Raw genomic sequence first — 24,659 nt, 5'->3', positions numbered from 1 at the left:
CTCGTTTTTCGTGGGCCACAAAGCAATAAGAGCCCGTTTGGATTGGGCTTATAAGTTGCTCAAAACAGCTTCTTTGGTTGACCAGTTTATAAGTTATTTTGTGCTTAACATAAGCCCAAAAAAATAATTGGGCCCATTTAGCTTAGCTTATCTAAAGCAGCTTATAATCCGTTTTTTTTAAGTCCATCCAAACAAGCTCTAAAAAAAGAAGAAACATTTTTTTGCACGGATTGCCCTTCTTTTAGGTGGTCTTTAAATTTTGCCCCTCATATTTGTGGTCTTTAAGTTTTGCCTTTTGTTTGGAAAGGTGGGCGAATACATGAAGTTGGGTTCGAACCCCCGCTCAGGCATAAAATAAAAAAATAATTTCGCCCGGCAGGACTGGGGGAGTGTATGTCAGATCCAGCATACAATCTTTAAGGAAAAGCTAAAGTTATGCCGGATCCGGCATAACTAAAAGTCTGCCCCATAAGGTAGAATTTTTCCTAAGACATGATTTAGTTATGCCTTATGGGGCAGAATTTTAGTTAAGGCATAACAAAATTATGCCCCATAAGGCAAGAACTTTTCTTAAGGCATAGACTTTGCCTTATAAGGTAAAGTTTAAGTTATGCCTTAAGGAAAAGTTCCGCCTTATGGGCATACTTTTAGTTATGTCTTTGGGGCACACTTTTTAGTTAAGGCATAACTAAAAGTTTACCATGAAAAGTAAAAAAAATATATATATATGCTTCAAGGCAAAGTCTGCCGGAGGGGGCAGACTTCTAGTTAAACACAACTAAAAGTCTGCCGGAGGGGACATAGCAAAATTTAAACTTTGCCTTATAAGGCAAATTTTTAGTTATGCCTTAAAGAAAACTTACGTCTTATGGGGCATACTTTTAGTTATGTTTTATGGGGCACACTTTTAGTTAAGGCATTACTAAAAGTTTACCTTGAAAAGTTTTTAAAAAAATACGTATATATGCTTCAAGGCAAAGTCTGCCCCCTCCGAAAGACTTTTAGTTAAACATGACTAAAAGTCTGCCGGAGGGGGCATAGCGAAATTTAAACTCTGCTTTGCAATTTTTTTTAAAATTTTTGACTGAGCGAAGGTTCGAACCCGGAACCTATGAGTTTTAGCCGAAGGGCAAAATTTAAATACCACCCCAAAAAAAGGGCAATTCTGCGAATTGCCCAAGAAGAAATAAACTAAAGGCTTATAGCTTGTTTGACCAATCTTCTAAAAACAACTTATTTTAAAAAGTACTTTTTAAAAAAACACTTTTGGCTAAAAGCAGTTTGTGTTTGGCCAATTAATTTAAAAAGTACTTTTGAGCAGCAATTAGTGTTTGGCCAAGCTTTTAAAAATTGCTTCTATGTATATTTTTCTCAAAAGTACTTTTTAAAAAAGTGCTTTTGGGCAAAAGCTATTTTTTTAGCTTCTGAAAAATTACTTCTGCTACTCCCCAAAAGCACTTATTTTCTCCCAAAAGCTTGGTCAAACACCTCACTTTTTTTAAAATAAGCACTTATTAAAAAATAATACTTTTGGGGAGAAAATAAGCTTGGCCAAACAGGCTATTAATGCATATGCGCCCCTAAACTTGTCCCTTTTTTTCATTTTGACACCTCAACTAAGCATTGTTCCTATTAAACCCCTGAACTTGGTATCAAGTATGTCTATCAAACACAATCCAACTTATATAGTAATATATATGGTGAGTTTAATTTTTTTTAGCCTTGCGTGTGAAGGTCAATAGCATCATACGTGAAAAATTGAACTAAATAAAACACCACACTCATTTTAATTATACACATCAAATAGGAACAAGTGTGCTACTATGTTATACAAGTGAAGAAGCACCACTTAAACCAATCAAATAACAAAACTGAAAAATAAGAAATAAAAATTGGAAACTAAAACTGAAAACTGAAAAATAAAAAACCAAAACTGGAAAATTAAATAAGAAGCCAAAAATATTAAGCAACACCAGATCCTATTATGTTATTCCAGTATCTCAAAAAAGCTTCAAAATCAATCTCAAAAGGTCGGTCTTCAATTCCTGGTTGGCTGAATTGCTTGGTTCTTGAAAAAAGATTGTTATACACATATTTTAATGATGTGTATAATTAAAATGAGTGGGGGGTTTTAATTGGTTGAATTTTTCACGTAAGATGCGATTGACGTTCACACACAAGGCTAAAAAAAATGAAACTCACCATATATGTTATATAAGTTGGATTGTGTTTGATTGACACACTTTGAGGCCAAGTTCAGGGATTCAATAGAAACAACACTTAGTTGAGATGTCAAAATGAAAAAAGGGGCAAGTTTAAGAGTTGAATATGCATTAAGCCTAAACTAAATATCCCGAGATTCAAAATCAAATCATTTAAGTATTTCATATTGTGAAATCCTATATGATTGAGGAATTCACGTGTACTCTGATATTATAAAAATTTAAAAGAAAAATAAGAACATTTTATCACGTACATAATGTTGTGATGTTAATTTATGTGCTTTACTTTCCTTATCAATTGTTTTCAAAACAAATGTTACTTTCTATATTTACTTAATTACCCGACATACCACATGACGCATTTTAAATCACAAATTTTTAGAGTATTTTTGTACGTTATACACATCTTTAGTTTAAAATCATAAGATTCAAAAGTCTCTCTAATTATTTTTAAACTTTATGCTCAATTAAACTAAAACACATAAAATGAAACGCTGAGATTAATACTTGATTTAGTTCATGCGAAAATCCCTGATATTTCATGTTTAAGAGATCTCAAAAGTGGATACATCAAAAACATAATTCTTTTCTTTAATAAAGTTGTAGATAAAAAGAAAATTCTATTCATAAAATTTAGGTGCCGTTTGGCCATAAAAATTATTCACTTTTTTTCGGATTTTTTTTTTCACTTTTGGGCGTTTGGCCATTAATATTCCGAGTACAACTTGAAGTTGTATTCCGGAATACCAAAAACTCAAAAAACTTGTTTTAAAAAAAAAATTCACTTTTTTCACATTTTTGCAACTACATTTCACCAAAAACTACAATTTCAAAAACTATGGCCAAACACAACTCCAACTTCAAAAATTCCAAATAAAGTGAATTTGTTTTGGTATATATGGCCAAACGCCTACTTACTTGTATGTGATATTTTTTATTTTAATTTACTTTAAAGAGAACGAGCTCCTCCCATATTTGAAATGTTTTAATTTTAAATTTTTTATTTCACTTACGGACATGATTAGCCACACAAATGTCATGACAAATTTATGATGATAAGGTTAAGAAATTTATTGTTTTTCTTAAATTTCGTGTCTAATCAAATATGTCAGGCATAAAATGAGATGAAAAATATAGTAGGAACTTTCAATTTGTCAATTTCATTTTTTAAGTCCCTTAATTTTATTGATAGAAAAAGAAGTAGCCAGCTCTTTCGCCAATTGGATGAGGAGGGGTTTAAAAAGTTTGTGGCTATTATGTACGCAAACTGACCAGTGTTCTTCTCTAGTTGCCATTTTGGAGACATGGAAGCTACCGCAATGCGACCAAACGCTATCAAATTGCTGGCAACCTCAACCTCAACCTCAATTTCGTCTCTTCAGCCAACAAATGCTGCCGGCGTTAGCTTCCTCGTACCAAAATCTGTCCAACTGACTAAGACGCCCATGATTGCCCGAGCTTCCGACCCCAGAAATGACCAAGCAAATCCCAGCACTGATGAACCTGGCCTTCCTTTCCTACCCCAGGTTACTCTCTCGCTCCCTTTATCTTTAAGAGACCATCAAAGTTTTGTCTGATGACGAGTAATTTATTGAGAACACACCTCAACTATTACTTTTTTGCTAATTTCACAGGAGGATTTGAACTTCTTGGTGAAACTGGGAGTGGGTTCAGTTGCGGGAGGAGCAGTTATAAAATATGGAAGTGTGATTTTACCGGAGATAACAACACCAAATTTTTCATTGGCTCTGTTTATGATATCAGCTCCAATGGTTGTTGCGGTTGTGCTCTTATTTTTGCAAAGTCGTGCAGATTCATGAGTGTAACAATCACGAACATTTTCTGGGTGAACAAGCTCTGTAGCAATCTGTTGGACTGTAGTCATGCTTTGTTCATGATGCCTTTTGATTTTGACCGCCAAAAATATCATGCTTTATTCATGATGGTTTATTCGAGTTTTACCTTGTATTTTCTGTATGTATGCACCGGAGATGAATGCTTGGGGGTCGTAATACAAACTAGTGTAGTTGTGACGTGAATAATGTGCAACTATGCGGAGATTATAACATAATTTTTTGTTGATTGCTCCTTTTTGAGACAGTTGTTTAATAATTTGTTGTTTCTTTTATAACTTAGAAATTTTTTAGACCACAATCCAAAGGTTTATGTGAGCAAACATAAAATTTTATTAAAAAAACTTCAATTACGGTCTTAAATTTTTTAGTTTAAGCCAGAGTCTAATATTTTATTGGTCTCGAGGACTAACTAGGGGCAAAATCTAACTAATGGCCTAAATAGGGAATAAATCTACCATCTGGTAGTTTAGATTTATGCGACCTTTGATCGATCCAGTTACATACTTATTAAGGAAAATCCAAATATTTTTAACATTTGCACCCATCAAAGGAGTTCTTGTTTTCCCCTCTCCGTTTGATGGGCGTGACATTGGACACCCGCAAATTATTTCAGGTAGACAAAGATGGAAGTAATCTACCTAGAGACAAAGAAAATACCAAATGTTCGGATATTTGTCGGTTTCTGTTATAAATGCTTGATGACATACAAAATTTCTTACATAAAAATAGCTGTTAGAATCCAACTCATGGACTTCTTTGAGGTGGAGACAACGTATTGCCAGAATTTACAAGGATTAGATTTCCTAAAAGAATAGGGTGGCTGGATTCAACTTCTCAAGTAGAATAAACAAAAAATCATTCTAAGAAATGAAAGGCCGCAGATCCTGTAATGGCTGTTTTGAAGCACATAAAATTCAACGCCATTGTCCTATAAAAGAGGATTGTTGAGGCAGTATCCCATCACTGAGGATTACAAATTGTCTCTTAACCATTTTAGTGCACCATTTACGACAGACCTGCAATCACAAACCTTTACTTAGAAGCAAGAAATATTCGCAACAGACAGTAAAATTTAATTAGAGCACTTGAACTTTCAAGAAAACCAAAGAAAACGTAGTTAAGTTCAATTATTGCAGAATTATGGCAATGCTAATTAGAAGTGTCAGCGTGATACCATTGGTGAAAATTTTATTGGGAATGTAAGTACATCTATTTTCTGGCAAGGTTGCTGAATTCATACAGCAAAACTACTTAAATGGTTTATGATCATGGGATCTACCCATGGTTTTAGACCGAAAATAGGTGAACTACGTGTGGTAACAACATAAGCATCTTTCAAGTGGAAGACTAATTACCAAGAACTAAATACTTCCAAGAAAATTCCTAGTTAAAGAATAACAATCAAGAAATTTACCCAGCAAAATCTGTTAACTTCTTCAATGGATCATCTTGATCTTCTGGTGACTCATCAGTTTGTGCTGCAGTTGAATCTGAACTTACTGGAGTTTCTGTAGTTTTAGCTGCAAAGCAGAAACAAGATGAGTAAAATTTTATGCCAAAGGATTGTACTGACTGTAAATGAGATATTCATTTCAACGCCTAAGTGCCATGACTTTTGGCTTACTTAACCTGATCCCCTTTTGAGCAAGCAGAAATTCTAACCTTCGATAGTCGATACTGTGAGTGATTCAGAGCATATTTTTCCTATCCTCAGTGTGGTAACTGGTACGTGTTTTCGGTTTTGGGACAATTGTATAGAGGAGGGATCCTAAGACTTGACTGTAGTTCCTATAATCATGTGCTCTAATTCTCTGAGCTGCATGCCTCATCCAAACTGCATTGGATATATTTCCAAGAGCACCCTTTTAAAAGGATTTCCTCTTCCCGAATATTCTAGGTGAAGAAACATAAAGGAGCTTTCATATAGTAGGGGGTATAATCAATTACTTCATTTCTCAATTCATAAGTAATACTATATTCCTCAGATTCTCTCACATTTGGCATCCGTTTTAACTTCCTGAGGCATCACCAAATTTCCAACTCAAACTTAGTGGTTGATCTTGGGGTGTTTAAGTAACTATCCAACTACCCACGCTTCCTGTTGTTGCCGTTAAAAGTAGCCAAAACCTATCAGTGAACTCGCAAATGGTTCATTTTCATATTTATCAATAGCATCTCTTACAGAACAGATGAGCCCAGGTCTTAGTTCCAAAAAAGATAAGAGGTAACAGTTATTTGGAAGGATATATCCACTTCTGTTTGATAAGATAAGTAAATATTTGGAAGTATATATCCATTAAAATCAGCCAAACAAGTGACAGATCATTCTCTTCTACTCTCTGTCTCTGGACCTCATCGTGTTTCACTAATGTCACAACCCATTGTCATTATTGCTATAATTCATGTATTGAGAATTGAGAAAACGATGAATCAAGAAGTAATCATATACCAGTTTGCTGAACCGTCGGGCGAGTTTTTGTACGGGGAGTGCTTGATGCCTTATTTAGAGAAGCAAGGTCTTCAAGCAATTCACGCTCCTTCACACTGCAAAATAAAGAACCATGCATGAAGTTCTGACCATGCATAGACAGAAGCAATTATGAGAGCACTTACTTACAAGCCCTAAATTCTCGTGTTAAAAGATCAGATCTGTTTTATATGTGAAAATCATTTCCTATGTTCATTTTAAAAGCACCATTTCAGAAGCCCAGAGGGAATAGTTTGCTCCATAGGCATTTGTATGCAGAGGATACTAATAAACAAAATTAGATGGGTATACTGATGAGTTGTATATGGATGTTTCACCAGTCCTGAGTAACAGTTCCCTTCCCTTTTATTTTTTAACTCCTGGAATCAGGACATATGACCACTAGGCTGGCTGGCAAACGAGCTATAAGAGTGAAAGAAACTCAGCTTCAATTTTGACTCCTGGTTCTTTTCTAGATCAAATCAGCAAGGACAATCTCCATTTTATCATGAGAAAAACTATAAGCTAAGCCTAAAGTTATCCACGAAATTAGTTCCCAAACGTGTCCGGCATACTCCTCAGGAATGTGATTAGGCAGAGTGACACAAGTGGATATGAAAACAGACATGTATAATTAGTTCGTCATCTACAACTTAACACTTGCGCACCTGATGCGTTTTGGTATGCCAACTTTAATTGTGAACAAGTGATCACCACGTATTGATGGCCTATTCAGCTTCGGTGCACCTTTCCTTGCCAAGACAAGCACATCCCCAGGTTGAGTGCCTGGAGGAATCTGGAGATCGGCCATCCCTTCCACTGTTTTAACCTGAGGAGAACATCAGGGAGAAGGAAACACACTAAGAATAATGATATCAAGAAAGGCAATTGAAGGAGGGCAAAATGAGGTGGCCTTGTAAAGATGCCAGGCTTTGGTTCTTTCTCTCACACCCCACTTTCTTTCTTCACCTAGGAAGAAAGACAAATCTTCCAAGCGGACAAACATAGAATATAGAAGGATCTCGTCATATGGCACGAGAATTACAGTACTATCATGCATCTGTTGTCTGAGGAAATTTAAAAACTTGTGAAGTTTTCAGAATCTTGTATTCGTTTGTCTCTTTTTCAAGTAGATGTACCTTGCCCCTGGATCTGATAGGGGCAATATCTTGAAAGATGCTCATTTGGAAGGAGCAAGCACCAATTTCTATGAGAACCAATTTGAACTCTTACTGATAAATCTCCATTTCTATTTTCCTGACTCACCAATAACATATGAAACTAGGCTCTTAAACAATACTTCTAGACATGCTTTATCTTGAGAGTAACATTGTTTACACTGATACAATAAGAACAGCGTTACAGCAATATACAGATTATTGGGGTTCACGATCTTATTTCACATTCTTATCAGAATATGACAGGAGTCCAGGCAAAGTTCGTGTAGAATTACCTTAACAACAGCCCCAAGTATAGCATCTAGATAACCAACTGAAACTGTTGAAATTAGATTTATGCCATCTCTTTGGATCTCAGGTATCTCTTCAATGTCAAGATAGACAAAGAGATCTCCAGGCGGGGCCCTGCAAAACATCGTAAAAAATCAACTAAGAACCTGAGCTATATGTTCTCAATCTCAATTTGTATATGAACATCTAATATGTGATGGATTCAGGGTCTCAGAAATCACATTAAGGGTTTATATCTTTCCCTTTTCTACCATACAATTAAGCATTTGACAATGTAAAGGCCAGCAAAAGAGTACTGAGACATTGCATAAAAGTATAGGACAGATCATTTAGGCGATTGGCTCTCTTGGAAAATTATCACATCCGACAAAAGGTACAAATAACACATAGAAGATAAAATGAAATGGCTGCCTGAGATGGTTATCATATCCTCTTTAGACCTCCAAATCCACCAGCCCGGAGGTTTCCCACCATGATGATTCAAGATGTTAGAAGGAAACGAGGTAAACCAAAATCACATATAAGAGATCTTCTCAAAGATCTAGAACCTCTACCCATCCATGCAGACTTAGAGAATAACAAAACATAATGGAAGGAAAAGGTTCATACAGGAAATTCAAACCAGTTCGTCATGTTTGTACACTTACTTTAGGTCCAACAATTGTTAGGAGTCTATTTAAACTGATTAAAGATTTATATATTAGAGCCAAGACGGAATTCAGGACTACGGAGTATTTTTCTTTTTACCAAGGACCTATGTTGCTCGAATCCTCTAAAATGTTGTTGCACCCGCGTTGGATCCTCCAAAATAATGCATTTTTTGAGGATCCGATATGGGTGTTGTGAAATTTTTTGAGGATATGAGCAACATAGCCAGGGACTAAGGAGTATTTGTTGACCACTCATCCAAACGTGCTAGTTTTAACTTTTAATCAAAAATGTCACTTGCATTCCTCATATGTCCGAAACAGCAAGAGGGAACCCCTATATTTCCTAAGATCGCGACATCACTTCGCTAGAAAAGTCCCACTGATTGTGTAGAATAAATAAAATTAAACACACTCTTAATCCGAAATAATCTTAATAGAAATGAAAAGCCTCATACTATCTTCATTTCTATCTTCTCCTAGCCCAACTTGAACCAATCATTTTTTAAACCAACCTGGCATTTGACAGATGAAATTTGGAAAATAATGAGCATGGTTAATGGATGAACATGGAAATCTTGGGAATAAGTTTAAGGATAGCTTGAACTTTTCAACTCGTATTTCATTTTTTAAGGTGTTGTCATGGGTCTAATTGTTTATAGGTAAGGTAACAACATGTTTCTGTAAAGGAGGCAAGGCAGCATCTTTTCCTTTTACTCTCTCTCTCTCTCTCTACAGAGTGAGTAAAGTATATTTTGAAGACAACACTCAAAATTGACTTAGTTAATAAGCTACAGTTGGCTGAAAGATTATCACACTGTAGGTGTGTGTACGTGGGTCCTGCCCCCTGCATATACACACACCAGCAGGGATAATTATGAAGAACCATTATAGGGACCCCCACCAAAAGAATAAAAAAGAGAAATTTATGCATGCAATTGTCAACACATTGTTTTACTGAACATGCAAGAATCCCAGGGATGTTCTACTGAACCACGATGTATGCAGACTATTGTTACAGATATGCAACTGTATAACTTGAATACATACCCCCTAGGACCTGCATCACCCTCACCAGCAACTCTGAGGATACTGCCCTTGCTCACTCCAGGGGGTATCTTGACTTTTATATCTTTCTTCACTCGTATCCGCCCCTCGCCTGAGCATTTACGACAATATTCAGAGATCATTTCACCATCCCCACCACACTTTGGGCAGACAGAAACCTACACTTAATCCGAATAGATGGAAAATGTAAAAATGAGTATGAATATATAGTTTTCGTGTGACAAAGATAAGAAAGCCAAGCAATGTCAGAATCAAGAGATCAAACAACCAATCAGCAAAACAAAAAGAAACACTCAGCAAAAAGATTAAAACAAAATAAATATGTCATATCAGTTAATAAACCGGAAGGATAACAGCATCCAGGCAAACAAGTAATTTTTAACTAGAGATTCTTTCAACCATTAGCACCTCTTTGTGCATGGACAGACTGAATTGGGCACTCATCATTTATCTGTAGTAGTCATGCCATTATGCATATCATTTTGCTACATGATTTTAGATTATATTTGATTATTTTTCCAATTAACTAAAAATGCAAAGTAAGGCCTTACCCTTGATTTCTTTAATAATGAAAACTTTCACCACATCCTAGATGCTATCTCTCTGAAAAGCAAGCTAAATAATTTTAGTTCATTTCAGCCAAAATTATTTCTATTAAGTACGACGTATTTAATTTCAATTATAGAAAAAGATATATACTTAATTTTAATCACAGATTCAGCAGCATCAGTTCAGAAGCACTTCGTCTTGCCTACCTAATTATTCCATAGGAGTTGGAAAGACGTTATTAGCTCAAACTGCCAAAGGAATTCGAACCTCTTTGAATAATCCCTTCAATGTAAATCTTTCTAAGAACTTTCTGAGCCTCTTTGAACACTACCCAGAAGCCACCTGATCTTCTAGAACATGTATAGTCAGTCTCACAGTTAATTATAGGCAATATTGATGGTGTTCAAGTAAAACCCAGTGTTCCAAAAATGACGCTGTTAGCAGTAGGAGTGGCAAATTGGTCAGGTGGGCCAAATTATGCCGAGTTAAAACAGGTTGAGTTAGTATATGGATCATAACTAAACCACTCACCCTAAAAGAAGCAGTTGCAAGTTGGAGTCCATGGAAAGTGGATAGATCCATCAAGAAAATCTGGCAAATGGTACCAGCCTGTATATTTTGGTGTATATGGATTGAAAGAAACAACAGGTGTTTTGATGGGATTTCAACTCCTAACTGCTCCTTGAGATCTAAAAGCTTACTGAATCTTTTTAGTTGGAGCAATCTTTCCCCTGTAAACGAAGCAATTTCCCTTTTAGATTTCATTAGTTCCCTCTCAATGGCTTAACAGCCTTGAGTTTGTGCTATAGGCTTTAACTCCCAGATCTTACTTATTTTTTAATTTTCTGGAGTTATCACCTACTTTTTCTTTGTAACTTTCTTGCATCTACTTGATGCTTTTCAATACAACCACTGACTTCATCAGAAAAAGAAAAAAAGAAAAAAAAGCCTAAACCACCCAGAGTTGGTCAATTTGGGCTAAACATTCAATCATAACCTGACCCGCCTAATCCAATATCATGTTCCTTCCATTTGACACAAAAAAAAAAAAAAAAAAAAAAAAAAAAGGTAACACTTGTATATTTATCCAAAAATCAGACCTGCCACAAACAGTTACAGGTTCCATAGTTACGAAGGATTATTCAGAAGATCTTCAATCCTACAACAAAAACTTGTATAGAACCTAAGACATCCATAAATAATTCTAGATCTTCCATATACTCCAGTTTACACCAAAAGTAGAATGAAGCAAGACAGTTCATTTTCATCTTCTGTAAAGAATTACACTTATTTATAAAACATCTAAGGTTCCTTTCGCTCCACATAGACCACCAGATGCAGGCTGGTATAATTCTCCATCTCTCTTTGTGGCCAGAAAGGCTGCCATAACTATTCCAAATCTCCAGGACTTGTACAATTTTCTCAGGCACTTGATAACCCTTTCAAATTGATGAATAAACTCCATGTCTGAAAGGTAATCTTGCAGTGAATAAAGAGGTGACTAAAGTTCTCTGCTTCTTCTCCACAAAAGAAGCACGTTGGACAAAGAGGTGACTAACAGTCTCTGCTTCATCTGTTTATTTGTTTGTCTTATAATTTGTTTAGTTACCAAATCAAGCTAAAAAGGTTCTTTACTTAGTAGAGAAAGAAAGTGGATGAACACAAACTGACAAACATAATCAATGAAAAAGAACTCTTTTTTTTTTTTTTAACAGATGATTTAATTTGGGTTGTGACAAATTGACCCATTAAAGGATTTATTCCCAACCCAAACTAGACATGTTGGGAAAGGATATACTTGTATGGGCCAAAATTGATACCCCTAGTTAGCAGCTGATCCTCTTTACATGCAATAGCAACAGATTGGTTTTCTTAAAAATGACCCGGGACTCCTGAAAATAGACTCATTTTCTAATACCAAATAAGGCTGCTCTAGACTCTAGAGGATAATGGTCCAATGACCATTGAAAGTGATAAAGAAAAAAAATAAATCCGAACAAATTCATATAAAAATGTAACCTCAATTATTGAGACCACCAAAAGAATAGATTTATACGCTATTACCTGTGAAAACATGCCAAAAGGTGTTTGTTCGGTCCTCATAACTTGACCTCGGCCACCACAGGTTGAACATACCCTCATTTTGGAGCCTACCTTTGCCCCAGTTCCCGCACAAACTTCACAAGTTTCAAGATGTGAAAGCTCGAATTCTTTTTCAGCTCCAAAGATAGCCGCTGAAAATTCTAATGTCATGTCGTAACTGAAAGGCATTGAAGTGTAAATAAACTCTATTAGGCTTGCCATTATATCATTTAATCTGCAAACTCATAGTCTATATGAAATAATGTCTATCTATTTCTACTTTTATGCTTCTAAAGTAAACAATGTTCCTAGAATAATATTTATGCTTTATTTGTGCAAGTATACACAATTAGCCCGTCCAGTTTGAACTTGGCATACTTCTTTATCTCAGGGATTGACATGTTAAAGAAACGCATACCTGCAATTCATGTAAAGACCATTTCAAGCACAAAAGTATGCTGATATTATACTCAGCTTTTTCTTCAGGTTATAAATATAGATCAATAACATGAATATACATGATATCTAATAACAACTGATTCCTAATGAAGACTCCAGCTTTACTTTGAAATGGAGTTAGAGACTCCTCTGTACCTAAGTTTTACTAGTGGTCCAATCATACAACGGTAGCCTATCAAGTTGTCAGAATAAGAATTCTCCTCATGGTTAGCAATAATTGTGACCATGATTTCGAGAAGTTCCTTGATTGTACAAATTCTCGTTCTAAGGGAACTATGTTCTACCAGTGCTATAATATCAGTTCGAGGCTATATTCTTCCTAAGTTTACCTGTCCTACTATGCTAGCATATTACTTATCAGGAACAGCTTTCTCCTCATGGTTAACGAAGTATACTTGTGACCAAAACCTTTTTGTTATAAGTACACCCGTGAATTCTAATGAAGTTGTTTAAGTGTCAACTTATTCCAATCAGCTCCTGACTCACCGTAGATCTTCACCCTTGGTAACAGTACTGCGGCGGCGCGTTCCAAATCCAGATCCATCCATTCCAAAACTACTCATAGAAGGGCCAAAGAATGTCTCAAATAGATCAAAAGGATTTGTCTGCAGTAGAATTCACCAAAAAAGAAACAGATTAGGGTTAAAGATAATTTCCATATAACCATGCAACTATTATGTATCTTCCCACTTTCTTCTACAACCTCATTTTACCCTTTTTTGGAGAAGTAAATAAAATAGAAGATTAGCATCTGCGAACGCAACCTTTACACATTGATGCATTTACTTAGACTCAAGTCCAACTCACACTCCTACATCAAACAAAACCCAATCGTTCCGCTAGCATGCAAAAAACAGAAAGTAAACAGATATTAACGTTCGATTCAACTTATTTCATTTGGCGTTCTATTTGCAAATTGATATACACTTATCTACATAGGTATTCATAATCTTATTAAACTAATACCTTTTCTCCTTTTTAAGTGGTGCGAGGAGAAATGGCAAAGTTTCTGATATTAACCATGGCATGCCACTCAACAGAAGTGAAAATCACTCTTTTCCTATTTGAAAATTGCATGACAGAGAATTCTATGAACCTTCTCAATTCACAATTTAATACATTTTCCTCTTCAATTGGGATGGGAAGAAGAAAAATCAAAAAATTAGCACTTACAGTGGGGGGAGGGACAAATACCGGCAACTATATTTCCCAAAACTCGCAGATATTGCGTATGTAAGCTATAGTACAAGAACATAATTGAACTGCCTGCTAAAATAGATGGCACACCTAAAAGTCACCAAGGAAATAACTGCTTCCAAACCCTTGCATAATTAGAGAAATGCCTAAACTAAACATACGATATGAGCAAAAGCAAATGTCAACACTTCCCATCAGAGGGAGCAAAGTTAGTATGTGACAAACTTTAAGATCATGATATTTGGAACTTTATTCAGTACTTCCTCAGTCACAATTTCTTAATCCTACTTGCAATTGGCAAGGAAAATAAGAAAAAGTTGATAAATGAGTTGTTTAGAGGTAACATGCTGGGCTATAAAAGTTTCAACGAATAGAATAAAAGTTGCATAAGAGGAGTAAAAGTAGGTCATACAATGTGCGTTCGAGATGACTTAAAAGGTTAAAGAACGCGGATATTAATTTGGGAAGGACTAAAAGGAAATTAAGATTATCTTTTTGGAATGACAGCAGCAGTATCACGCTGAAAACATAAAATAAGAATTTATGGCATACCGTGTAAGCACCAGCACCGCCTTGGGTCCCTACAGAACTTTTCACCCCCGCTTCACCATATTGATCATATAATGCTCTTTTCTTGTCATCTGATAGTACCTGGACAGTTAAACTTCAGAGTCGATTCAAAAGAGTCAAAAACAAAAGAGAAATACGTCAAAATACTAATACCAGGATTCCAAACCTTTAAATAGTATGAAAGCTAAAACATGACACTTCTACCTTAGTTAAAAGCAGACAATTTTCAGAATATATGAGGAAATGGATCAGTTCGGGTTTAGTGGTCAGACAACCAATGCAGTTTCCAAGGTAGATAAATGAAGAAATAGATTGAATAAGTGGATAAATAGTAATTCCATCATGCAAAGGGGAGAGGGGGGAACATAAAGATGGCAATGCCAAAATCTGTATAAATTCCACATATACCTGAAGATCAATAGTTTCAGAAGGAAATAAGAAGAACTGCCTGGGATCAGATGTTAAAAATAGTACCTCATAGGCATCTTTAATCTCCTTAAACTTTTCTGGTGCGTTAGGTTCCTTGTTGACATCAGGGTGATACTGTAAAACAATATCAAAAGTCAAGAGACAGATTATTGGAAAATAGAATAACGTGTTGCTGTGGAACTATCTTAATTGTGAAGGCCCAAGGAACTGGGTAAAGTGTAGCATGTAGTTGTAAGATTAGCATAAGATTCCTCATCCTACTAGAGTATGTATGTTATGGACACGCACAGAAATAAACAATCAAAAAATACAAAGAAAAAGATAGCATATGCAGACCAATGATTCATAATGCATCAGCATCTTTTCAGTCTAAGCTACTTCACGAATAGAGGCAGTCCCGATCATACAAAAAACAGATTAAAGAGTAGCATAACATAATTGAAGTAAGAACAGAAACTGATAATTAACAAAGGCATATAATATATGGTCAGCCACAAGGTTACTTTTCTGTTGTAGCTTGGAGCTCAAATGCACAAACAACCTAAGTCACAATTTGAAGAAGTATCATTTAGTGTCATCAGTAATAAATACATGGGTGCAAATAGAAAAAGTGGTTTGAATGAAGGCCTCAAATACGTTCTCTTAGAAGTTGTCAGCAACCAGCAATGCCCAAACAATCTCATGTGTTTCTTGGCGGGGCCAACCCAATCGGCACTTTCCAACAAGTCATTCTAAATTGGAAGAATAAGAAATGAACTAGAAAAACTTTCTCAGCCACCTATATATAGCTTCAAAATGGCATGGATCCCGATTGAGCCCATTTGGTCCATTCTTGTAAAATCCATTATTGAACCACTAACACCATACATTAACTCTTGCAATGTTATGCAACTGACGCCAAGCATCAACTCATGCGTCATTAATGCACAAAATTATTGTCTCTCAGTTTCCTTTTCCAAGCACCAAACATCACCAGAGAAAGAAAAGAAAGACACGATTGCTTGCAAAAGGAATCTCATCTTCCAGATTTGGACTTCTTGAATTCTCTATCTTTATATTTTAAGCAAAATATACTATGAATTAGCAGCAGATAAGCCAAGCAAACCCACTATCCTTCTTTATCGCCAAGTAGCAATTATACTTTGCTTAAATCTGGTTGTGATAACACAATAGTTTTTCCTGAAAACAAGAGGCTTGTGCAATAACTGTACTAATGAGATCCCATTGTTTTTGTAAATTAAAAAAAGAGAGAGAAGAGATTTTTTGAGAATGAATTGCTTTATTATTCCGCCAAACATGTTCGGTTTAAACAATGTTTACAGGTTCAGAAAAAGGTAAATAAAGGATCTCTACTCCTAAATACACAATTACAGAAATTCTAAACGTATTCATATTTACAAGGTAATGAATTCGTGCCGTATTTACAACTTCCAAACATTAACATTCTTAACACTGCTCCTCAAATTGGATACATATCGTATGCTCCTAACTTGTCGCAAATATTCTCAATTCTAGAGCTATGACATTTTTTTTTCCGAAAGATTTATAAGAACATCTTATATGTGATTACTCAAATTAACAAAACATGTCAAATGCACCCTATTTAAATCTTTTGTCGAATAAAATGACAATCTACTTTGGTATCTTCTGTTCTTCCATTAAACTGGGTTTGAAGCAAGGTGTGTTTGGGCACAATGGCTTATTTTCTCTCCCTTGGGAAACGTGTGACCTTTCATTCCCCTCCCTCCGTTAGGGTTCTCCGGCAGTTATCAACCCCATTCTGATAATTTTTCTTCTCTTTTCCCTCCTACATTCCATTTTGCTACTCCCTACTCTATTTCTTTCTCTTCCCAATTTTTCCTTGTGATTTCTTAATCCATCAATCCTCTCTTATCTCGTCCCTACTCTGTGTCTCTCTACCTTGTTTAACTAAACTAAATTCACTTAACTAATACTACTCTACGGCAAAAGTAAGTATTGAAGGTGTCAACTATCATCAAATAAGGGTTCATTGAAGACTAAAAATGAAACATTCTGCTATTCACGTTCCTACTATCAACCACATCTTGGTTACAACCACAACCAGAGGCGAATCTACGATTTCTAGAATAGGGTGCACCAGTAAAAAAGAAGGAAAAATGTATTAAGTGGGAATTTATCCCTAATCCTTTAGGCAAATAACTCAACCTTCAACCAAGTGCACCATTTAGGCTTCTTGTAGCATGGGTTCCAGCAGTTAATATTATACCAATTTTAAAAAACAAATACATAAAATACCTAGTTTTACGGAGAGACCATGGGTTCGCGTGACCCAAAATTACTACATAAAATCACCCCTGCGCACAACTACATCTTGGTTGAATAAACAAAAAGCAGCTTATCTATTAATGTCTATTAAACCCTCACCAGAAACTTTGCTAAATAAACATAATATTGTTCCAATCTAACTTTAAACTGACTTCCAAATTATCAAAAAGTTGAGAAAATTAACCAGTTTTTGTTCATGTTAGCTATCTCAATTCACAATGACAGTCAGTCAGAAAGAAGTAGAATTCATGAATAGTCTTAAGCCAAGATAGTAGTAATACTTATGGCCTAGGAATAAAATAAAGAGGAAAATACATAAGCAAATTAAATGGCAATATCTTGGAACAACTAAAAGAAAGCGCTAAAAAAGGATACAGTACCTGTCGAGCTAACCTTCGATAAGCAGCCTTGATTTCTTTATTGTTAGCAGATTTTGGGACCCCAAGTGTGGAGTAATAATCAGCTGCAGCAGCAACCACCAATCGTCGTGCTGAAATCTTCTTATTAAATTGAGAGGACGAAGAAGAAAAGGAAACGGATATAAACTTGTTGTGGGACCAACCACCGGAGAAGAAAGTAGAAGAAGAGGAACAAGGAGGAAGAGAGGGACAATGGGGGCGGAGAGATAGAGAAGTAGTGCTGGCCATTGCCGTAGAGTTCATTGGGACTAGACTGGAGAGAGTAGTAGTAGTAGTTAACTGTTTTGATGCTTGTTTTTTACGACAAGAAGATGAGCGAGAGAGAGAAGCTTTTGATTTTGCTCATTTCGTTTGTCAGTATACACTATTGGATTACTTATTATTAGTAATAAGTACCGTTTTGGTATTTGGGAATTGGGGGAAATAGAAAAGGAAATTAGAGAGAGATGAATGGCTTTCCTATGGACAGGAGGGGGTGGAGAACTAAAAGATGTGGTGCCACAAACCGACGCGCTTCATTTCCCATATGTGCTTCAATTATACAAACACGTTTCTTGTGAAATGCAGTACAAATTTCTCACTTTTTTTTTTTTATTATTTATATAACCCCTCCCCAGGAGCTCCTCCTCGCTCCCTTGGTGACTCGAACTCGCAACCTTCGGGTTGAAAGTGAAGGCGCTTACCATGTGAGCAACCCTCTCTTGTCAATCACTTTTTATCTTCTAGTTACGTTTTTATTTTTATTTTTTATATAGTCGAGGTATTAGGACCAACTTATGCGGAAATAAATTTATGTCCACTAAAATTTAAACATACTGAAAAATTCACCTAGAGCCTGTTTGAATTGGCTTATTTTAGGTGATTTTAAGTCAAATAACTTTCAAGCACTTTTGTTATGTTTAGATAAGATAAAAAAAAAAATACTTTTGAACACTTATTTTTAAACTAAAATAATAAAAATAAGCCAAAAATCATAAGTTAGAATTCCTAACTCAATGACTTGTTTACCTCTACTAAATTTGAACCTAACAAGTTACATTTTCTAACACACCAAAAGTCAGATAATTCTTTGACCTTTTTTAATAAGAAAAGCATTTACTTGAATTAACATCTTTCAATGGTTACCAAAAAACTTTTCAAGCTTTGTGGGCTATATTATAAAACTATTAAATATTCATACCTCTAGTTTCTAATTGGCGAAATCATTACACTAGTAGTTTTTAGGCAATTACAACGCTAAATATTTGAGAATCACCGTAAAGCCACCAATTATTTTATTGTATACTAGTCAAAACTTGAAGCTGCGTAAAGTGCGGGAAATCATAAATTGCAATTTTAAAAGCAAATATTACAGCCAAACTTTTTAGGTTCTAACATAGTAAGATATTGCCACATAGATAACGTAATGTTGGAAGTCAAGAGAAACTCGAAGGAGAGGATGAATTGAGTCTCAAATTTATAGAATGCTTTAAGAGCCCGTTTGGATTGGCTTATAAGTTAGCTTATAAGCTGTTTTCAGCTTTTTTGAGTGTTTGGATGGCCAGCTTAAAGTCATTTTGTGCTTAAAATAAGCTCAAAAAAATAATTGGGCCCATTTGACTTAGCTTATCTAAAACAGCTTATAAGCTGCAAACAGCTTATAGGCATAAGCCCATCCAAACAGGCTCTAAGTAATTTCAACATGTTTTGAAGGAATCTTACCATATTTATTTGTTTTTCTCCGCGCTTTTAAGTTGCCAAAAAGTTTTTTTTTTTTTTTTTGGTTGATTTTAGATTCAAAAAAGACCTGCTGTTAGGTAAAAGAGGCACTCTTTTTCAATCTAAATATGTCAAAGTAATCAAACTTACTGCAACCTCTATCTCTCTACGTAACTTTAACACCTAATAGAACCAGAATCAGTGTGCAATTTGCTCTGTTATCAATTCTCTATCAAATCTATTCTTGCTAAAGAATTCAATCAGAACGCACACCGCTGCCTTATTGCCAGAAAAGATTAAACATAAGTAGAGAGTTATCACCATAGAACTATATGAGGGTAATAATTCTCATCTCACATTGGTCCAACACCATGAAGAGGAAAACCCGTTCCCTTCAGCTAGCACCGACTGCCAGAGCTGGAGGACTAAAACCCAGCTGAACCAGCAAAACCTCATCAACCCAATGGCGCCTCAATATCTGTGTATCATCAAGACACCCTCCTCAGACACAGGAAAACAACTACAGATAGAATGCAACTCATCCATCGCCCAAAATTGTATAACAAACTGGGCCTATTAATAAAGAACAGGTCATCAAGTGGGTGATTTTGCATTGGAATATGAATAGCAGATAGCGAAATTAGCATATATCATCTCCAGTTTCCTGATATCACTTTAATACTAGCATATTTGAGGCCTTCACCATTTGGATGATGCCCATTCCAACACTACTTAATCAGGGTCATCAACCAAAGTGGCCTCAACTCAACACGCAAACCTTTTCTCAGTCTAATAAAAACAATATTAGTATAGAATTTGCTTAATACATCCTATATCACAGCTGACAAGATGCCAACAGGCTTGTTTCTTTGTATGTTCCACAGCTTCAATTGAACTAGCCTCAACACTAGAAGATGTCTGGATGGAAGCGTCCCGGAATAGAGTTGCTTTGCTGAGCCTGGCGCAAGTGCATTGTCAAAGCATAATTATTCACCTGCAACAATGAACATTGAATTAGGAATTCTGAGTAGACAATCTTGTTTGCATTCATTCCAGAAAAAGGGAACATAAGAATAATTTATTCTCTTCTCTGCATACGGATGGGGCGCTATCCAGTGGTTCACAAAATTACTGAAGTACACTGAGTCTAAAGAACAAGGAGGAAAGTATAGTAGACGTGCACTGCAGAATAGCAGTAATGCAAGATCTTTATGCCAATATTCTCTTTTACCTAAAAATACAGGTGCTACTAGCTTGCAGTAATGACCATAGAATATTTCACCAAACAATATAGAAGTACATTCTCCACAGTTACAATCATTTTTGTTAAGTAAAATCTTGCACTTCCCTCTATTATCTCTTCTGCTTCCAACATTAACAAGTATAGCAGAAATTCTCAAAGTAGAATTATTACTCCGAATGTCTAACGTATATAACACATATCATACTCCTCTATCCCATTTTATAATACTCTTTGCATTTTGGTACGATAAGAATATTTGCAATCCTTTTTATGAGGTAAAATTCATTAAAAGCATCAAGGAGATGCAAAGTTTGCAAAACAGAGACTAAGTCAGCCTAATACAAAGAGAGACTATACTGAGACCATGGAGCTGACAAAATAAACATTTGCAATTATATAATATCAATCAATACAACTTTCACAAAATTGAAAAAATTAAATTCATTTAGTTATCAAAATTAAACACCATATTCCCTCTATCAAACTAACTATTAAACGATTTTCAACCACTTAAAATATAACACAAAATTCAATTTAACTTAGACCCTGTGCCCATGTTCATGACATCCGACCGAGGAAGTATATTGCTGCAATGCAGACTCAGTCTTACAAACTAAAATGATCAGAATAAGTGTTCATTAAATAATATGAAAACCAAGATGCAATAAGACCACCGCCAGTAAACATCAGCAATAAACTACAAAGGTCGGATAAAAAAGATGAGCCACGTCAGTAACAGTTAGCCTCTAAAACCCCAGTTTTTACCTCAAGAGTTTTTATTTGTTCCTGATATTGAGCGATTATCTGCTTCAATTGCTGCACTTCCTGGTTTCTATCATCATACTCTTTTTGCCGTTCATGTTGAATGGCAACAGCACGTTTGAGAATGGAATTTTCTCTAAGAAACGCTTCAATTTGCTCCTTCAGCATCATATTTTCCTGAAAAAGAAGCAATATGGTCAACATCCAAAAGAATTGTAGGTGAACATCAGTAAATTAGAAGGTCAACACGGTAAATTACCCAACACGAGTATCCAATACCAACCTTGTGAACATTTTGAGCTGCTTCTGCACCAGCATGCACACTAATTGATTGCTCCAGGCTCTCCAACACTCCTGCGGCACGAGCCCTAGCATCATCTACGCTAGTAGCACTCATCATTTCCCGGACAAGCAACTCCACCCATTCTGCACCATCAGCTGGAAGATTATTCTGGAGAGGAGGACCTTCAGATCGAACATCTGGCCCATTAGTCGGTTTTTCTCCTGCAAGAGGCTTGGTTGTTTAGGTTTGTGATTCACGAGAAATAGCATGGTAATCAATAAGGACCAAAAAGTGGTGGACACACAAAGGTGGTCTTAACATTTTGATACAAATAGATATACATCAGAGGGCTACTTATCTAGAACACCTGAGAGCTCACATAAGTAGTTTCATACAACTCCATAGAAACGCATACAGGTAAAGACATGCAGTTATGGAGATTAGAAAAAAACACTTGCTATCTCATTTTAGTTTATTGCTACCTTCTTGCTCATGTGTTGGCATGAAATGGGCTCAAATACAGCTGAATAGATATAGAGTATTCTTATAGCCAACCCCAACTAGTTTCGATTCGAGGCTTCATCTACTGGTTGTTGAAGATTAGAATTTTTTCCTGAAGATGTCTCTTTCAGTGACCATAAAGCACCACAAAATCCAATGTCAACGTCCATATAAGCCAGCAGCAAAACGCCATTTTAGGAATATTAATGTTGACTCAACATCATCTGTAATTGGCAAAAGTTTGATGATCCAACCATATACTTCTGCTGATGCAAAGCATAGAGTCGTACTTTCCCCAAGAATTATGCAACACCATTAAATTAATAAGAGAATCAACACATTCTCGTAAACATATCTCTTTCCAACCTCAGAAATGGGTATCGATGTATAATGCAAGGAATAATAAGCAAGAGCAACAACTAAAAATCAAGAACATCAAACGGATCAGCCAAATAGGGGAAATAATTATTGGATACATACCATTATCCATCTCTCCATCAGTAACTGTCTTTGCATCGGCATACACAAGGTTAAGCTCATGTAACCTCTTAATAGCAGCATCCAAGTCATTGCCGCACTCTTCCAAAGCATTCCCAATAAGCTGAACAATACATTGGAAATTGTTATATAAAGAAAACAGCAAAACAATCAATCGGGTCTCTTTTTTTTTTTTTGGTAACTAAATACTCCCTCTGTTTCAATTTGTTTGAACCTATTTCCTTTTTAGTCCGTGCCAAAATGAATGACCTCTTTCCTAATTTGGAAACAAATTCACTTTATGAATGATTTACAGCCACACAAATTTTCAAGACTTATTTTGAACCACAAGGTTCAAAAGTCTTCCCTCTTTCTTAAATGTCGTGCCCAGTCAAATGGGTTCATATAAATTGAAACGGAGGGAGTATATTATTATTGTCAACGTCCCACATCGATATTAAAAATGATGGGTGGTCTCTTTATATGGTTTGAGCAATCCTCTCACCTCTTGAGCTAGCTTTAGAGTTGAGTTAGACCCAAAATCCATTTCTTTACATGGTATCAAAGCAGGACTCATCCTAATTCTCATTCCCCGATGTTGGGCCCCATATTAAAAAATATGTTCACGCTCCAGATGTCAAGTCCCGGGCGTGAGGGGGCATCAAGAGTCCCACATCGGTATTAAAAGGGATGGGTGATCTCCTTATATGGTTTCGGCTCTTGAGCTAGCTTTTTGGGGTTGAGTTAGGCCCAAAACTCATTTCTTTACAATTATCAATTGGGTCTCTGCACACCTAGTAATTAGTACTATCAAAATCAATGGCATACTTACCATTGTTTGTAGTTAACATAACCGACTATAAGCCTTTGAAGATTCCAAATCATTTCATATTTTACTTTGGAAGTGAAGGTTAAAAGATAGGCGTTTAAGCATCAAATAGCAAAATGACCACAGAATTGATAACTGAAGATAAACAGATTTAAGAAAACTACTGTAAACAATTTGCTCCTCATCAAAATACTAAAACAAGATGAAAAAAGGGGGAAACCTGATTGTCCATATCAGGAAACAAAGCTCTGAGCTGATCGATGAAACTCGACGGCGGCGGCGAAGACGAGAAACGGCGAAGCTTCTTAGAAACAGGCGGCGATGCTGACGTGGGCGACGGCGATTGTAAATCTTCGAAGAAAGATCTCTTGCCGCACACAATTGCAGACATTGTTTATCTGCTCCTTAGTAAATCAAAACAAAACAATTTCCCCCCCTACAATTGAGAGAAGATCGATTATATTAGGGTTGGGGATTAGGGTTTTGTGAGTTGTTGCATGTGATGTTAGGTTTTGAGATTCCAAGCTTTTTCTTGAGGTCTACTCCTCTTCAGCTTGGTGGATTTGGTTTTGCTTTGTTGGGGTGATGCCTTCTTTTTATATAGTGGACATTTGTTGTGGATTAATTAAAAAAAAAAAAAAAAAGGAAAAAAGAAATAGAAGAGGATGAAGGACCGCGTGGGGAAGAGGATTCAGAACACGCGCTAAAAAGAGAGTGTTTGAATGTCTTCCGGATATTCATGTTGGAGGCTGTGTTACCGCAAGTAATATTATTTGTCTCTAATTGCGAAATATAAGGATTTATTATTTTTTTATAATTTAATTTGATGATAATATCTTTCTTTCAGGGTAAGGAGAAAATGATCAAAATGGTATGGGCTTCAATTCCATTTGATTCTTAATGTATAAACATACAATGAAAATGATCTTTAGGGCCTGTTTGGAAAGTCACCCAAGTAATTGTAATTGGGTGTAATTATATAGTTTGTCATGTTTGTTTGATTAAGTAATTACACAGTTAGGTTGGAATTGGGTGTAATTACACTCTCTAATTCTCGGGGAGGGAGGGTGAGAATTGGGTATCTGTAATTACAAAGTTACTTTTTAGTTTGTTTATTTTAATTTA

At 35.8% G+C, this 24,659-nt stretch overlaps 3 protein-coding genes across 3 annotated transcripts; 1 reads left to right on the top strand and 2 right to left on the bottom strand.

Annotated features, from left to right (window-relative positions):
• Window positions 1–3,425: 3,425 nt before the first annotated feature.
• Window positions 3,426–4,309, top strand: LOC132633007 (uncharacterized). The gene is made up of 2 exons (XM_060349183.1): window positions 3,426–3,748; window positions 3,857–4,309. Exons 1-2 carry the CDS (start codon window positions 3,527–3,529, stop codon window positions 4,040–4,042), a joined length of 408 nt encoding a protein of 135 aa, XP_060205166.1. The 5' UTR covers window positions 3,426–3,526; the 3' UTR covers window positions 4,043–4,309.
• Window positions 4,310–4,732: 423 nt separating this feature from the next.
• On the bottom strand, window positions 4,733–18,234 carry LOC132633005 (uncharacterized). The gene is made up of 11 exons (XM_060349181.1): window positions 17,703–18,234; window positions 15,061–15,129; window positions 14,569–14,667; window positions 13,306–13,424; window positions 12,343–12,538; window positions 9,712–9,887; window positions 7,999–8,128; window positions 7,214–7,374; window positions 6,528–6,622; window positions 5,493–5,598; window positions 4,733–5,094 (listed from the first exon to the last, which is right to left on the bottom strand). Exons 1-11 carry the CDS (start codon window positions 17,982–17,984, stop codon window positions 5,049–5,051), a joined length of 1,479 nt encoding a protein of 492 aa, XP_060205164.1. The 5' UTR covers window positions 17,985–18,234; the 3' UTR covers window positions 4,733–5,048.
• Window positions 18,235–20,028: 1,794 nt separating this feature from the next.
• On the bottom strand, window positions 20,029–24,130 carry LOC132633004 (uncharacterized). The gene is made up of 5 exons (XM_060349180.1): window positions 23,755–24,130; window positions 22,709–22,829; window positions 21,728–21,948; window positions 21,448–21,621; window positions 20,029–20,433 (listed from the first exon to the last, which is right to left on the bottom strand). The coding sequence occupies exons 1-5, from the start codon at window positions 23,923–23,925 to the stop codon at window positions 20,347–20,349; spliced, it is 774 nt and encodes a 257-aa protein (XP_060205163.1). The 5' UTR covers window positions 23,926–24,130; the 3' UTR covers window positions 20,029–20,346.
• Between the last annotated feature and the right edge of the window lie 529 nt (window positions 24,131–24,659).

This window comes from Lycium barbarum, chromosome 3, assembly GCF_019175385.1.
Source record: "Lycium barbarum isolate Lr01 chromosome 3, ASM1917538v2, whole genome shotgun sequence".
In the NCBI taxonomy this organism is placed as follows: domain Eukaryota; kingdom Viridiplantae; phylum Streptophyta; class Magnoliopsida; order Solanales; family Solanaceae; genus Lycium; species Lycium barbarum.
This window is presented reverse-complemented; position numbering and strand designations above follow the sequence as displayed.